This window comes from Sander vitreus, chromosome 12 (assembly GCF_031162955.1).
Source record: "Sander vitreus isolate 19-12246 chromosome 12, sanVit1, whole genome shotgun sequence".
NCBI lineage: Eukaryota > Metazoa > Chordata > Actinopteri > Perciformes > Percidae > Sander > Sander vitreus.
Window position 1 is genome coordinate 7,831,081 of NC_135866.1, and position 17,245 is coordinate 7,848,325.

Consider the following 17,245-nt stretch of genomic DNA (forward strand, 5'->3'; position numbering starts at 1 on the left):
TGGATTTATAAAATCTTTTCATCTTCCAGCACTTACAAACTGTGATGGCAAAATTTTATTTTAACATAATAGTTTAATATGTTACAAGATTCTCTTATATATTTTACAAGAGTTCTCTTATATTCTTTGATTTTGTGTAAACTCTAGGACTTCAAGGAGAAGCAACTGGCGTCGTAAAGCCTTGAGCCTAGTTGAAGTTATTTTTGTTTTCGGAACCCAGTCTCTCCTTTTTAGCAGATAAGGTTGGAAAGGCCATAACATTTGAATTGTCTCATTTTCTGCCTCCTAAGCCACACTGGTGTTTAGGCTAAGTTGGGAACAGGAGCAGAGGGAAAGGCTGTAAAAGGATTTGACTGTTTATGGTGACTTTTCCTCTGTGTAGCTGCTAAAGATAACCTGACTGGGGGTTGTTTAAGGGAGTTTCTACTATATAGATGTATGGATTTGTGGGTTTGGTCAGAAGACCCTTTCAGATGTGCTGAGAGTACCTGTGAAACTGTTTTCTCTGCTTTTGCAAAAGTAAATAAATACTCAAAGACCAAACTTTGGTTTTATTCTCAGTAAGTCTTTATTAGTTTCAATTCTTGTGTTTCTTTTAAATCCACACTCGTGCTGCTAACAACAAAACTTCCACCACAAAACCTACACTTATAATCAACCTCAATAGTATTATTTCTTTACACAAAGCTGGTTTCTATTCACGGTTTGCTCCCCGATTTATCTCTAGATTCAGTCCTCTTGGCATAGGTCTATCATGTCTGTTTTTAGTAGAGACCTGTTCATGTTCAAACGTGGTTCAGATGACTGAGATCATCGTAAGAACATACAGTATTCAGAAATGTAGCCAAATAATGGATTTTTGCTTTCATCAAAATATTTACCATACTTGTTTGTCAAGTGAGGCAAGAGCAGAACCGCTATTAGTTTATTTGAAAAATAGTACGGTTCAAATGAGTTTTAACCCAAACGTAAAGCAAATGATCCTTAAAATAACAGCCTTCACCACATATTTAGTTTCAGTTGAGACAACAATCTCACCAAAAGGTCCATTTAGTAGCTGCAGATTTAGATTTTTTTCTGAGCACTTTCAGGACTTCTCATCCTTGTTGGCTTAAAAGCAGCATTTCAAAGTTCACTCTTAAAGATGACCTGCTGTACAATTGTGTGTATCACATGAATAATGGCCCTTTAATGTAATACAATTTAAAAGGTCCCATAATTTGCTCATTTTAAAGTTAATATATTTTGGGTTTCTACTAGAACATGTTCAAAAACACATTATTATAATTCTCCTACTGTCTGTCTGAATATACCAGAGTTACCCTCTGTCTGAAACGTTAACGTTTTAGTGCCTGTCTCTTTAAACCTACCTACCAAAAAAAACCCAGTCTGCTCTGACTGGTCATCTGCACTCTCGGCGTCATGTCTCTACATCATCACTGCAGCCGGGGAATGACTGTAACTGCACTGTAGTGGCTCTTTCTACCTATACTATAGCATAGTTGTGACATCACTGTGTTAAAGTTTTCCCAAGAATAAAGCCTCCAGGCACGCACACTGACTCTGGCTGTGCAATCCTCGTTTCACCCTCTCTCTCTCAGACACATACTTCACACCTAATCACATCAGCGTTTAAAACTATGGTCCAGTCTCTCTGTCAGCCAAGCCAGACTCAAACACACATAAAACGCACACACACTTACCATTGCGGTCAATGGCAAATGGCGTCCCTGCAGTGACGATCTCATAGTTACAGATTTGGCTGTACTGGGGGGAACAGTCTTGGTCCCAAGCTTCCACCTGCAACATGAAACAACGTTTCCTCCCAGTTCTTCAAAAACACTAAGAAGACTATAGGCAGTCACAATATTCCACATTTTTAAACCAAATTATCTTTTGTGGCATAGTTAAACCAACTTAACCTGCACAGTTATCTGTCAGGTTGATCCTAACAATAAAACAAAGATGCAACTAATTAAATAATATGATATAATAACTAGTGCTGTCAGTTAAACGCGTTATTAACGGCGTTAACGCAAACCCATTTTAACGGCGTCAATTTTTTTATCGCAAGATGAACGTTCTTTATGGCCTGGCAAACTTTGTAGTTTTTTTAACATGCTGTTGCAACAACTAGTAACGTTAAAAAAAACTACAACACCACACCGGATCTAGCTAGACCGGAAACAAAACAACAGGCACGCCGCACACACTTGTTTGGTCTCGTGAGCCGGCTAAAGAAGTAGTAGGCTAACGTTACGTTTTGAGTGGATGGCGAGCGCGGGACGCCGAAATGGATGCCAATAAGATTCTGAATGGAAAGTTTACTTTTAAAAAGTTGCCGAGGGGGACAGTAGTTTCACGCATACACAGCCTGTATGACACGGAGAAAGCAGCCCAACTGGAACTGCTGCAAAGTGCAAACGCTGTCTCATTAACCTGTGATCACTGGACGTCGGTGAGTAATCAAAATTATTTAGAAGTTACTGCACACTATATGTATATCAGCATAGGGTTTTAGGACTGTGTTGTTTGTATCTTTTTTTTGACTGTTTTTGTCAATTTGGGACATTGTCCACTCCCTTTTCTGTCCAGGAGAATTGTTACATTCCTTATTAGAAAAACATAAAGGTTACAAATGTCCTGCTGTGGCATCCTGTTTTTGGACCTTTTTTTGTACTGTATAGGCAAAGTGTTAGTGTTACATCTCAGTTAGGTTAGGTACTTGTAGGAATTGTGCAATAATGACAGATTCACACATTTTTATTCTCTTTTCTTTCTTTCTCTCTCTCTTTTGATTCTTGTTAATCATGATTAACTATAGAAATTTGGCGATTAATCGTGATTAAAAAAATGTATCGTTTGACAGCCCTAATAACTTTAAAATACAATATATAAATACCTGCAAAATGCTGTCGTAGATTTTGCCCTCTGTTACCGATGCCTTGTAAAGCGGCTCCCGAAACACGGGGCAGAACTCATTGACGTCATCCACCTGGATGTGAACCACCGCTCTGAGAGGAAGGAAGGAATTAAGAAAGAGGGAGCAGGGAGGGAAGGATGCAAAGAAAGTGGCGTGGAAATGATTGATGGAGAAAAGAAAAGTAAACGACAGGAAAAAGAGAGATGTATGGAGGAGGGGAGAGAGGAGAGAAATTAAAATCTCAAGTCATTAGAGATGATTAAAAGACAGTGGGAGGAAAACAGTTCCTATGCTTATAGGGAAAACAGATGTATTCCTGAAAAACAGGCTTGAGAAGAGTTGATTAAAAGATACCTCACATAAGGTGTCGTTTATTGGTATTTCTTTGTGAAATGGGTTTCAATTACTATTTAATGTGAATCGAAATTTTATTGAACAGGCTCGTCTACTGACACAGGCTCATCCGCAGCAGATCCTGCAAAGCCAGATTGTTTCCTATTCAAGGTTCTTCACTATCTCCTTCTGATGCAAGCACACACATAAACACAGAATCCAACCTGCTGGAAGGGACTGCTGTTATGCACTCTGATAACATTTATGCAACCAAAGTATATAAATGAAGCAATAATTCAGATCACATCATGAAATTTATTTTTACTGGTGACCTTCTCTGACAACTACTTGCAGTGTATCTGAAGAAGCACATCTGGCTAATTAATGACATTAGCTTAATGAGGCCTTTTTAAAATGTCATGCAGAGATAATGACACACACACACACACACACACACACACACACACACACACACACACACACAGTCATTCATCATCCACTAGTGAAATTCATCACAGATCCCTGAGCTGATACATTTCTCATCCTTTCAGTCCCAAGCCTGCAGCAGCTTATTTTCCCAGCTCCTTGTCTCTGACTGAAGGACCAGAGGGTTTGATTTGATGCTGTCCATGCCATTCTGCCCGTCCGTCAATCTCATTCACGTAGCACTGCTGCACACACACATACGGACACACATTATATTGATGGGCCATTAGGGGGACATATCCTGAGAGCAGAACTGCAAGTCTCAGCTGTCACTGCTGCCGTACTGGGAGATCTTGGGAAAAGAGAAAATAAAAAAAGAAAGAAGAGAACGTAGAAACTGCAAAGACAATATCCTATTATAGATTAAAGTAATTTTTCCTCATAACTTTGATCTGTGAGCGTAAAATATTAAAGTTTATTTTTGTAGTAAATACCGAAAAGAAACATTAACATATTGGTATTTTTACTTGGTATTGGTTTAATTGGTAATTTGTCACTTGAAAACATACAAATACAATTTCAGTGAAATGTAATCCGTTAATTCCTTCAATTTATGCATTAAAAACAGTGATAGTAATACATAAAACAAAAGCCTATTTCAAATTATTTTAGCATAGCTCTCCATTAATTTAAAGGGAGGGCTTGTTGTAGAGTGAGTAGAGTAAATGTAATTCTTGCCTAAATTAGTTTGTCTGGCTGTCATGTATTGGGCCATGAATGTATTTTCTCCATCTATAGACACCAAGAACTGTAACTCAAGTGCTACAGCAGGACTAGGTTATACATATGGATCCTACATACATACAACAAACTAATTCAGAAAACACAATTTACACTGCACAGTCCAACCCAGTCCTCTACCTAGCAGGGTCTTAAAGTGGACCTATTATATAGCATTTTCAAGTTCATACTTGTATTTTGTGATTCCACTAGAACATGTTTACATGCTTTAATGTTCAAAAAACACTTTGTTTTTCTCATACTGCCCATGGCTGCTGCACCCGTATTCACCCTCTGTCTGAGACGCTCTGTTGGAGTGCCTGTCTCTTTAACACTAATAAAGGCTTCTAAACCAAACACTGCACAACCGGACATGTCCCGGCAGTAACATGACCCGAAATTGGGGAGAAATGACCAACATTGGCCGCCAAGATTACAGCTATCTGGCGTTAGCAATGGACACTAATAGAATATAGCAGCATTTTCTACAGTCAGAAATCGCAGATTAAGGCTTTTAAACCAAATACTACATAACCGGAAATGTTTCAGGAGTAATGTGACCCAGATTTGGGGAGAATTTAACAACATTAGCTGACAAGATTACATATTTTACTGCCGTTAGCATGAAAAAAACAACAACACTCCAGTCTTGCCCACCTGGAGCAGATGACCAATCATAGAAGACCGGCTTGGAGTTGCGTAACAGAGAGAGAGTAGAAAAAACTGTTGAAACCGGAGCGTCCAGAACGTTTTAGCTCACGGGGATTTTGCTAAAATATTTATTTGTAGGGGTGCACGATTCAGAATCCAGCACACTAGTGTGCTGTTTTGTAATTAAAAGAGTTCAATTTTAATTAAAACTTTCTGATAGACACATTTTTAAGGCTGTATTTTCTAGTGCAGTTACTAATATCCTGCTCTCTTTCTGTTTGTGTTGGTGTTATGAAAGTTTTCCTCTGTGAGAACTTAATGACTAAATTGTGCAGCTGCCTTTGTAACTTTGAAGTTAATATTTGTTCTTGTGTCATTATGGTGTTCCTTTGTCCACCCACTTTAAATCAGAATTACATTGACAGCCTAACACGTGAATCATGCTCAAGATCAGCATCAAGAACTAATAATAATTACCAGTATTTGACAGCTTTAATACAGGGTCTGAAAATGCAAATTTTCATATTTGAGCTTTAAGGCAGCATAAGAAAAAATGGTGTTGGTAAAGCCACACAATGTGTAAAGCTTTTGCGTACAAAAAAATACAAAGTTATAACATTTAAAAGAACATCATCTGGATAAATTGAACATTTTAAGCTTCAGACAGGAAGACTTTGTTGCACGGCAAGTGTATGAAATTGTGTTACACTGTAACATAAGTCATGTTTCCATCTAATGTTTCCAAGCGAATTTTAAGCGAACTTTTAAAATGTTGCAAAAAAGAAAAAAAAAGAAAATGCGAATTAGAAGCGCTTCCATCAACTGGTTTAGAGCGAATAAACCAGACTACACAAAGCGTAGTTACTTCACAAGTTGACTTTAGGAATGGTTGTTCATGCTAAATCAAAGAGTTTAGATGCTAAGCTCTTTGGCTAAATGGAGAGAGGCAGCGTTGTACAAGTTGGCCACCTGTGCAGATTACAGGGTTGTGGCAGAGATATTTGGTGCCAGCGAGACGAACCGTTCACCGCTGTGTACACAGGAGCACGGCAGCTCCACTACGCACCTTGTGCCACAAGTGTACGGCGCACTGGATGGGACCCAGATCCCGATGCTTCCCCCATCCGATGGATACCGGGACTATAGTCATGTGAGTTACATGTTCGCTACGTCACAACTTCTTCGGCAAAGCTGTTTCCATCTCCCATTTTGCGCATTAACTCTTTTTCGAAAAAAAGGCAAAAACCACCTCAAGCGAGTGTAAAAACTTTTTTGCGAATTTGAGGGAGTTTTTTTTTTTCTTCGAATTTTGCCGTTTCCATCAACATTTTCTAATGCGATACTTCAAAATGCGCGTTGATGGAAACATGACTACTGATGTGCTATGTCTGTCACTCCCAGTAAACCAGGACAGAACGCAAAAAAATGTGACATTTGGGAATGACATTAAACAATCTTAATTGTTTTTCATTTCACCTTTTCATCAGCCATTGTTTAGGCAGAAAAACACAAAAGAAAAACATGTTTGACTAGATCTGTCTTATTGATGGCTAAACTAAATACACCCACACAGCACATTAACAGACACTGGTTGACTCACTTGTGGGATTTCTTCCAGTCGGCCCCGCTGGGCCCGGCCCCACAGTCGTAGGCCTGGATAATGAAGGTATACTCTTTCTGGCTCTCACAGTCCACTGGGCTACTGGCCCGCAGGACTCCCTCTCCTGATGTGCGATTCAACACCACTGCCTCGAATGGAGCATCCTGACCGTAGATCTTAAAGGCACAAATCTCCCCTAAAAAGACAAAGGAAAGATGCATTAATGATGTAATGTTTTGTGAATGTGTCACCAAAACTTGTTTATTCTCCTTTTGTGCCAAAATGAAGGCAGCACTTTCAATCTGTGTATGCCAATGACATTTAGTGAATCAGGAGCAAATTAAAACTGAGAAAAACAAACAAAAAACAGTTAGAGCGAGCTAGACAGTCAGAGAGAGGGTAAGAGATAAACATCGAATTATAATTAAAAGTGCACGCACTTTGAAGTTTCACTTTTTTTAGACCATTTTGAGGATGAAAGTACTTCAGTACAGTGTGCATCAGTCGGACGTCTTGAATATCCTGAATGTTTACCCCAGAGAAAAAGCGAAATTAACCATGTGAGTTCTAAAGAAGAAACATAACAGGCTTTAACATGTCAACTCCCCAACAGGGGAGGCTGCAAATGTTGCTCAGCATGTGGCTCATCAATGGACAGACGTGAGGGTTCTGGGTGCAGACTAAGAGTAAGGGACATAGTCCTTACTGTAGTTTCAGACTGACACTGCTTTAACAAAAACATGAGGATGGGAAACATTTCCAGTAAATGGATTTCTTTCGTTCACTTTTTTCTTTCACAACATTGCTGCAAATAGCGTTTTTCATTTAGCTTTGTTTGTTTCTTCCTTTATTTCTCCCTGTGATTTTCTCAAAACCAGCAGTTGCTTCCAGATAATTGAGGCAGAATCAAACCATGGGTAATGAAGTAAAAAACTAACAATACACACTGCTGACATTTTCTTTCAATTCCAGTCCCATTTCTGGACACAAAGATCTTTGTCAGCATGAACTGCTCACAAAAACGCAGCATACAGCTCCTGGGGTTTAGTGAAGAGAAAACTAATTTCTGATATGTGTCAAACTGTGCCAGCTCAACAAAAGATGAAATTTGTTGTGTCCGCAGAGCGCACCACCATACGCACTGAGTGCATTTTGTTTGCCCACGGTGTGTTTCTGTGTGTAGATCTTGTTGTGAGTCTTGAATCATCTGTGGAGTTTATCCTCAGCACAAGTGTTCGTTTCAGGGATTTGGGAAATCTCCTTGCACAGGGAACAAAAAGCTGCAGTGCTCTGACCCTGTGCTGGCTCATATCTCTCAGAACATAGTGGTACACCGCGGCAAAACAAAGAAGCTTCCTAGCTCTGGGAATTCTGCTTGCAGGCTCACACCCCACTGACAAAGACAAAGTTCCCTTTTGCCACTGGCTTTGTTCCACTTCTGCCCCCCTCGTCTTCATATCCCACTGTCATGCGCAAAGGCTTATTTTTTTCTCTCTGGCTTCCTTTTAACCTGATTCAACTTTTCACACCCCCTCGTGGTGAAATAATGATGCTGCCAAGCACAGTGGGCTTCAAGGTTTGATCCCCAACCAATTTTCAAGTTGCCTGGCCCTGGTATTGGCCCCTTTGAGGCGTTATCGAGATGAAAAGGTCCCCAATACTGCTGTGGTACGTGATGTGTATGCATAGAAAAATAACATTAAACACAGCAGCTGGTATGAGAGAAAAGCGATAAGCACAGCCTAAATCCTGCCTGCACATACTGTACACACAAACTGAGCAAATATGGCCTTAGATGGGACCAAAGGGAGAGGAATCTGGTTTGAAAATACCTGTGATTATAATTTACTGCTGCAGCGTTTATACATAAACCTTGACTTAGTGGTGGGGAGCAGGAAAAGGTACTTCCACTTAACAGTTTGGGGTTGGATGCAAATCCATTTCCCGCTCCATCTGTTGTGGCAATTTCATTTTTTCTGGATTACATTTTTGCAGGAGAATATAACCGAGTCATGGAGTGGACAAAAGATAGAGTGAGCAACAGAAGAGGAGGGAGAGAGAGAGCGATGAGGAGGAGGAGGAATGTCATGTGCCAATGAATATGTAAATGGTGATGACAGAGATTTCAGACTTATTCCTACTGCGTCAGCAAATGTGAACTTTACGCACACACATACACACTTCCTGCCACTTTTTGCTTCTCACCAGCCCCAACCAGAGGGAACACTATAACTTCACTCCGTTGTGGTGTATGGATGAAGTGAAGTCTAATCTCTTGGCCTACACGTCATGAGGGAAAAGGGTTCCGTTTTCAAAGTAAATATCATAGGTGCTTGTTTTGGGGAGTTGGCCTGTTGCCATGGCAGATTGAGAGCGAAGTGGAGAGTCAGCAAAAAATAGTTCGATAATAACATTCATCTAAAATAAGATGGTACGCCACAGAAAGCTTGAGCGGCATAAACTGCATCGACAGAAGATGTCAAGCTGTCAGGAAACATGTATTTCACGGGATGGTAAATTGCCAATATAATGGAAACGGACAAGGCGACTTCAGTTAATGAGAAAACGATGCTCCAGAAACTAACACGTTGTCACAAGGAGCAGAAAAACTAATTTGCACATTCCTTCTGTAAGATAGTTGACAGAGCATTTCATTTCTTACAACTTTTAATTTTTTTTTTTGTATTTATTAATTGCTTACACTTTGTTTTTAATATACATGGCCGTTTTTTTAAAAAGTTAGAAAATGTTCTATGACAAACGTTTAGAATAAGGATTTAATAAAAGTCCAACTGGCTGAATCAGCTTTACGTATGTTCCTGAAGCCCATTTTTATAGATATTTTGACGGGCCTCTTGGTATACTTTAATTTGTATTACTTGGTTGTTGGGATTACTCTCTCACTTTTGTGTTTGTATTGATTAAAGTAAAAAAAAACGAAAAAAAAAAAACTTGGCATTTCTCTCACAAATTTCATGTCATAAGAAATTAATAAATACATCCAAAAAGAGTAATTATATTACCAATACTATGCTCTGAATGAAGACAGGATTCCTACACTGACTTTACTTCTGCTGTTTTACTCACATGTTCTCTAAATTGATCAGTTTCTTTTTCGGTTAGAGAAAACCAATGCATTTAATAATGGATATTCACATATTGTTGGCTGTGGTGGCTCGTATACCGTCTTTTGTGTACTATATTGTTCATAGCATTTAATCACATTTAAACAACTCAAGTAGTCTTCCAGAAGAAACAAACTTTCAACATGTACAAAATTAGACAAAAATATCAAATCATCCTTATTATCAGTGAGCTCATAAGACGTGCTTTGTCTGTTTAGTATCAGTTTATTTACTAAGCGCTTAAAAAAAAGAAAGGCTAAAATTAACTCTGAATACATCATTTGAATTAGACAGAACAATAAAATACAGGTTAAGATGAAAAAGTATTTTTTCCAGTGACTAATCAACACCAATGGAATCAACCGGTCTCACAGCAGGCGTTAACACAGCATTATTAGCACGTGTTGCTATTGCTACTAACGTTAACGAGGGCTCTACTCCATTAAAGCGCCTCATGCACAAACCAATACTTTGCCAAGGTTATTCTTCAGACCTGTGACTAAGACTGGCAACATGTTCTCTCAGCTCTGTCGTGCAAACCGTATCAGTCATTTCATAATCAGTACCAAAATGTAATGTGAACTAGTGTACAAATGGCAAAGAATGTAATTTAAGATAGGAGTCTGGCAGCAGCACATCGGTCATGATGTGGATGCCATACTGTGGAGATGAATAACCTGCAGGTAAACCATTAGGCCTATAGTAATCTCAACAGGGCGTGACAAAGAATGCCTGAATAATTGTTTTGAAATGACAGGGCTGATCCTTGCAACACCATGCAAAAAAAAAAGAGTCCACACTATAACTATTAACGACACCAACATGCTCCCTAAAGTGCATGCTGAATTCAGTATACAGTATAAAAAGACAAACTGTGGTCAGGACCTGTGTTTCAAATTGCTGTTTTCATTCTTTACTGGAGGTTTTGGGCGATTCCCCCCCTGATGCAAAGAAGACTATTATGTAAAATAGACAGGCTGCTTCAAGTCCTTTGGGCTAAAGGAGAGGTACAATTGTGTATCGTCAGCATGGAAATGAAAGAATGTGTCATGCTTTCCAATAATGTGACCCATGGGCAACATGAGCGGAAACAAATTAGGGCGAGGAATGAAGCCTTGAATTTCTATCTGGAGTGACAAGCTAATATTTCACCAATTAGTGCCCTATAAAAAGGAAAATCTGTCTTCTTTAGATTTTTTTGCTGTTAACAATGTGATGTATCACCTCGCATCCTGATTGTGACCTGCACAGCAACATTTAGGAAGTGACTTACTGAAAGCTTCTAGTGAACCCTCCTTCTCAGTCAAGACTCAACAGAGAAAGAGGAAATTCAATCATGTTAATTCCTCTTCTTAATCAAATACTGGTGTGACTCCATCTGGGGTGTGTGTGTGTGTGTGTGTGTGTGTGTGTGTGTGTGTGTGTGTGTGTAGCTGTAAGACCTTGATTAAAGTGAGTTTCTAAGCAGACAGAGTATCAGGCGGTTTTAAGCCCTGATTCCTTCACTCGACTGCCTTCAGTGCTGAGCTCACACTCCTCACCCCTGTTCCTCTCGTTTAATTAATCACAGGATTACACTTCATCCCACTACTGACCCACAGATATACCCTGACTACACACACACACAAAGTTCCATGCAAACACATACTGTCATGCACATTGAGCTCCAGGAATACACACTATGGATAAAAGTTATTTCGAGGGTAAAGGGCTTCATTACAGCGTCTGAGGTTTTAATGAGATTTGATTGACTCATCTTTTGCTTTGCTCTGTGTTCCTTCATGCTAAAAGTAAAAAGTACAGCTCTAGCTGTACAAGATCCCCAACAAGTCTTAATACATTCAAAAATATATTTAAAAATGTGCAGTCTAAAATGGCACCTGGTGAGTTTTTTTGTTTTTCAGGTTCAATCTGTTGTGCATTTGATTGTAGACATAAGAGATTTCGGTAACACTTTATAATAACTATCCATAATTCATAATTTGTTAAGCATTAGTTACCTATTAGTTAATGGTTTGTTCATTATTATGCATTTATTGTTCATACATAATGTATCATTAGTAAAGCATTTGTTCACACAGTTATAAATGTTTGTTCATAGTAAATAAGCCTATTAGCTAATGGTTTGTTAATCATTAATTTATTGTTCATACATAATTCATCATCAGTAAAGCATTTGTTCACATAGTTATAAATGGTTTGTTCATAATAAATAAGCCTATCTAAAAAAATATGTTTGTAAGTACATGATTTATACTTAACAAATAATGAAACAACCATTTATAAATGAAATCATTTTCCCATTATAAACCAGTTGCAAACTATTACTAAATGCTTTGTTCATCATTTGTAAAGCATTGCTCCTATGTTAATTCTCATAAATAAAGCATTTGTATACACACTCATAAATGGTTTGTTCATAGTAAATAAAGCTCTCAATAATTATGTTTATAAATAGAGGTTTGACACTTAAGCATTGCAAAAACCATTGGTAAATTAAATAATATTCCCTTTATAAACTATCTACAAACTATTAGTAATTTCTTTGTTTATCATTTCTAAATCATAGTTCCTACATTCATTCTAATCAGTAAAGCATTTGTAAATACAGTTAGTAAATGGTTGGTCTATAGTAAGTAAGCTCATGTAAAACGTTCATCAGTTGATGTTTTTAATAATTCCTAAATGATGCAATAACCATTTGTAAATGAAGTCTTCTTACCATTATTAACTAGGTACTCAGGAATGTATAAGGTCGGTTAAAACTAGGAAGTTAATGATTAACAGACTATCTACACCTACATTTGTTCATGCCTTAAATAAAATGTTACGATTTAGAAAAAAGCCTAAACTAATAGCTGGGGTGTTAACACATCTGTTACAAATACTTACCAATAATGTAATCCATGATTAACTCATGAGTTACTACTGGTTAGTTAAGTATATTGTGTGAGCCCATCTAAAGTGAGCACTTTCTATGCTTTACAAAGCATTTATAAATGAGTTGCAAAGGCTAACAGAACCTGGACACACACATGTATTGTTCTATTTGGACATGCCTTCAGAAATATGCCTATGGATAGTTAGTGTGTTAATGCATCTTTAACAAGCACTTACCAACACATCAATTCATGATTAACTTATGAGTAACTACTGATTAGTTGACTACATGGCGTGAGCCCATCTAAAGTGAGGACTTGCTATGCTTTACAAAGCATTTATAAATGAGTTGCAAAGGCTAGCAGATACAACAGAAACACAAGTAAAAACAGTATTTGTAAAGTTTGAGAAGTGTATTAATATACACAGAAACATGGCATACACATATACAGATAAAACACAGGTATGAAAAATAACAACTAAAATAATAAAGTGCGCACATAAAAGAAACCCTTTTCAGTTTTATGAGCTAAATTGTTCCTTGATGACAAGAGTTCAGAGATGTTCAACGTTGGGGCCCATATGAGTTTGGTTCTGTTTGTCCTACCACCATGAAGAAGGAATCCAGGGCAATCTGTACAAGTTCAGAGTCTCGATCCTGTAGCTCACCACCCAGCCAACTGAACTGGGAATCTCTAATCCCTGGAAGACTCTGGGATCTGAAGAGTCAATGTGATCCAATATCCCTCTCTGGACCGGACCTCCCCTGTGTAGCGCTTCTCAAATCTCCACCTCATCCACCTGTAGATATGGCCAAATCAGTTCTCTCAATTACTATTCAGTAATAAAATCAATTGCTTAGGCTACAATGAAAGTACAATGAGGTGATATTTCAGTTAATCCATATTGAAATATCTAAATCTCTATTCAATTGTACAACCGTTCCTAAATTTCTTCTCTTAAGTATCAAAAGTATATAAATCCCTTTCAGGTATCAAAAGTACATTTATATTAATAGGTAACCTTTATACAAAAAATACATTTCTAATTCAAGTTGTATGGAACCTACCTTAGTAACATTAACACTATTCTTAATATAACTGCATAAATGCAGGTATAATTCTCTCAAATTGTATTATTTTCCCATAACTTAAACTACAGTGTTGTAATCTACAGGAATTAAGACATGCGTGCTTATTTATCCCTCCCACCCACAGCTAGCAATAGTGTTGAAAAGCAAAATTACTTTCCATAACCAATAGATAGAATCATTAGCCTTTTCACAGGCAATACACAGTACTCCGCTAGCCTTTTGTGGCTAATTACCCTATTAGCATATGAATACAGCACCTTAGCTAACCCGTTAGCTTTGCACTATTAGCACCGTTCTCTTAATACATCCATGATTAGCATCGATGCTAGCGAACTCAAGGCCTAGTGCTAAGGAATGACTCACCATTTTAATGGAATTCACTGCCTATAACTCTGTGACGACAGTGGTGTCAGGCACAGCTCTTTCGTTCTATTCACAACAAGGCATAGCCAGTATTAGATAGTATATAGTATGCAGAATTGATTTAATTCACTAAATGCCGTTCTTACCGAGTGAATAACAGCAGCCTTATACGACGTTCCGATGCAGCGCCTAAAGGGACGTGAGGGGACGTAAATCTGGCGATCTAACGTAGCCTAGTTGATAGCTGATTGGTCAGCTCACGGACCAAGTTCACCCAATTGGCTTATTTACAAGCCCAAATATTATTTTATTTTATTTTGAGACATTCCTTTTGTTTTCCAAGTTATTAAAATGTGGTCAAAAGTAGTTGGTAAAAGCTATGGGAGAAAATAGTGGAAAATGATTTAACTTTCCCTTACCTTTGATGGGCTTGTAAATAAGCCAATGGCTGAACTTTGAGCTGACCAATCAGCTATCAACTAGGCTACGTTAGATCGCTAGATTTACGTCTCCTCACGTCCCTTTTGGCGCTACATTGGAACGTAGGCGGCCGTTATTCACTCGGTAAGAGAAAAAGAACGACATTTAGTGAATTAAATCAATTCTGCATACTATATACTATCTAATACTGGCTATGCCTTGTTGTGAATAGAACGAAAAAGAGCTGTGCCTGAATCTACTGTCGTCACGGAGTTATAGGCAGTGAATTCCATTAAAATAGTGAGTCATTCCTTAGCACTAGGCCTTGAGTTCGCTAGCATCCATGCTAATCGGTGCTAATCATGGATTTATTAAGAGAACGGTGCTAATAGTGCAAAGCTAACGGGTTAGCTAAGGTGCTGTATTCAAATGCTAATAGGGTAATTAGCCACAAAAGGCTAGCGGAGTACTGTGTATTGCCTATGAAAAGGCTAATGATTCTATCTATTGCTAGCTGTGGGTATTTTGTTGAATGAATGTTAGTACAAGTTGTGAGTTTAATTGTTTAACTGGAGTTTATGGTGAAGTAACTTTAAAGAGGCTAATTTTTAGTGCATTCTTTCTACTGTAACCGGTGCAGGGAGGGATAAATAAACACGCATGTCTTAATTCCTCTAGATTACAACACTGTAGCTTAAGTTATGGGGAAATAATACAATTTGAGAGATTTTTACATGCAATTTATGCAATTATATTAAGAATAGTGTTAATGTTACTAAGGTAGGTTCCATACAACTTGAATTAGAAATGTATTTTTTGTATAAAGGTTACCTTAATATAAATGTACTTTTGATACCTGAAAGGAATTTATATACTTTTGATACAAGAAATTTAAGAATGGTTGTACAACTGAATAGAGATTTAGATATTTCAATATGGGTTAACTGAAATATCACCTCATTGTATTTTCATTATAGCCTAAGCAATTGATTTTATTACTGAATAGTAATTGAGAGAACTGATTTGGCTAGGTGGATGAGGTGGAGATTTGAGAAGCGCTACACAGGGGAGGTCCGGTCCAGAGAGGGATATTGGATCACATTGACTCTTCAGATCCCAGAGTCTTCCAGGGATTAGAGATTCCCAGTTCAGTTGGCTGGGTGGTGAGCTACAGGATCGAGACTCTGAACTTGTACAGATTGCCCTGGATTCCTTCTTCATGGTGGTAGGACAAACAGAACCAAACTCATATGGGCCCCAACGTTGAACATCTCTGAACTCTTGTCATCAAGGAACAATTTAGCTCATAAAACTGAAAAGGGTTTCTTTTATGTGCGCACTTTATTATTTTAGTTGTTATTTTTCATACCTGTGTTTTATCTGTATATGTGTATGCCATGTTTCTGTGTATATTAATACACTTCTCAAACTTTACAAATACTGTTTTTACTTGTGTTTCTGTTGTATCTGCTAGCCTTTGCAACTCATTTATAAATGCTTTGTAAAGCATAGCAAGTCCTCACTTTAGATGGGCTCACGCCATGTAGTCAACTAATCAGTAGTAACTCATGAGTTAATCATGAATTGATGTGTTGGTAAGTGCTTGTTAAAGATGCATTAACACACTAACTATCCATAGGCATATTTCTGAAGGCATGTCCAAATAGAACAATACATGTGTGTGTCCAGGTTCTGTTAGCCTTTGCAACTCATTTATAAATGCTTTGTAAAGCATAGAAAGTACTCACTTTAGATGGGCTCACACAGTATACTTAACTAACCAGTAGTAACTCATGAGTTAATCATGGATTACATTATTGGTAAGTATTTGTAACAGATGTGTTAACACCCCAGCTATTAGTTTAGGCCTTTTTCTAAATCATAACATTTTATTTAAGACATGAACAAATGTAGGTGTAGATAGTCTGTTAATCATTAACTTCCTAGTTTTAAACAACCTTTTACGTTCCTGAGTACCTAGTTGATAATGGTAAAATTACTTCATTTCCAAATGGTTAATGCATCATTTTGGAATTATTAAAAACATCAACTGATAAACATTTTACATGAGCTTACTTACTATAGACCAACCATTTACTAACTGTATTTACAAATGCTTTACTGATTAGAATGAATGTAGGAACTATGATTTACAAATGACAAAGAAATTACTAATAGTTTGTAGATAGTTTATAAAAGGAAAATTATTTAATTTACCAATGTTTTTTGCAATACTTAGAAAGTGTCTGTTTGTATGAACAAACCATTTATGAGTGTGTATACAAATGCTTTATTTATGAGAATTAACATAGGAGCAATGCTTTACAAATGATGAACAAAGCATTTAGTAATAGTTTGCAACTGGTTTATAATGGGAAAATGATTTCATTTATAAATGGTTGTTTCATTATTTGTTAAGTATAAATCATGTACTTACAATTTTTTTTTAGATAGGCTTATTTATTATGAACAAACCATTCATAACTATGTGAACAAATGCTTTACTGATGATGAATTATGTATGAACAATAAATTAATAATGATTAACAAACCATTAACTAATAGGCTTATTTACTATGAACAAACCATTTATAACTGTGTGAACAAATACTTTACTCATGATGAACTATGTATGAACAATTAATTTGTAA

General features: G+C 37.4%; 1 protein-coding gene across 1 annotated transcript in view; it reads right to left on the minus strand.

Annotated features, from left to right (window-relative positions):
- The window catches only part of clstn2a (calsyntenin 2a), a 179,347-nt gene that overhangs the window by 50,620 nt on the left and 111,482 nt on the right, over positions 1–17,245 (minus strand). The window contains exons 3-5 of the mRNA XM_078264616.1: positions 6,714–6,909; positions 2,903–3,014; positions 1,704–1,800 (exon numbers count right to left, since the gene is read on the minus strand). Coding sequence (XP_078120742.1) covers positions 1,704–1,800; positions 2,903–3,014; positions 6,714–6,909 — 405 coding nt within the window. The remainder of the gene's footprint in view (positions 1–1,703; positions 1,801–2,902; positions 3,015–6,713; positions 6,910–17,245) is intronic.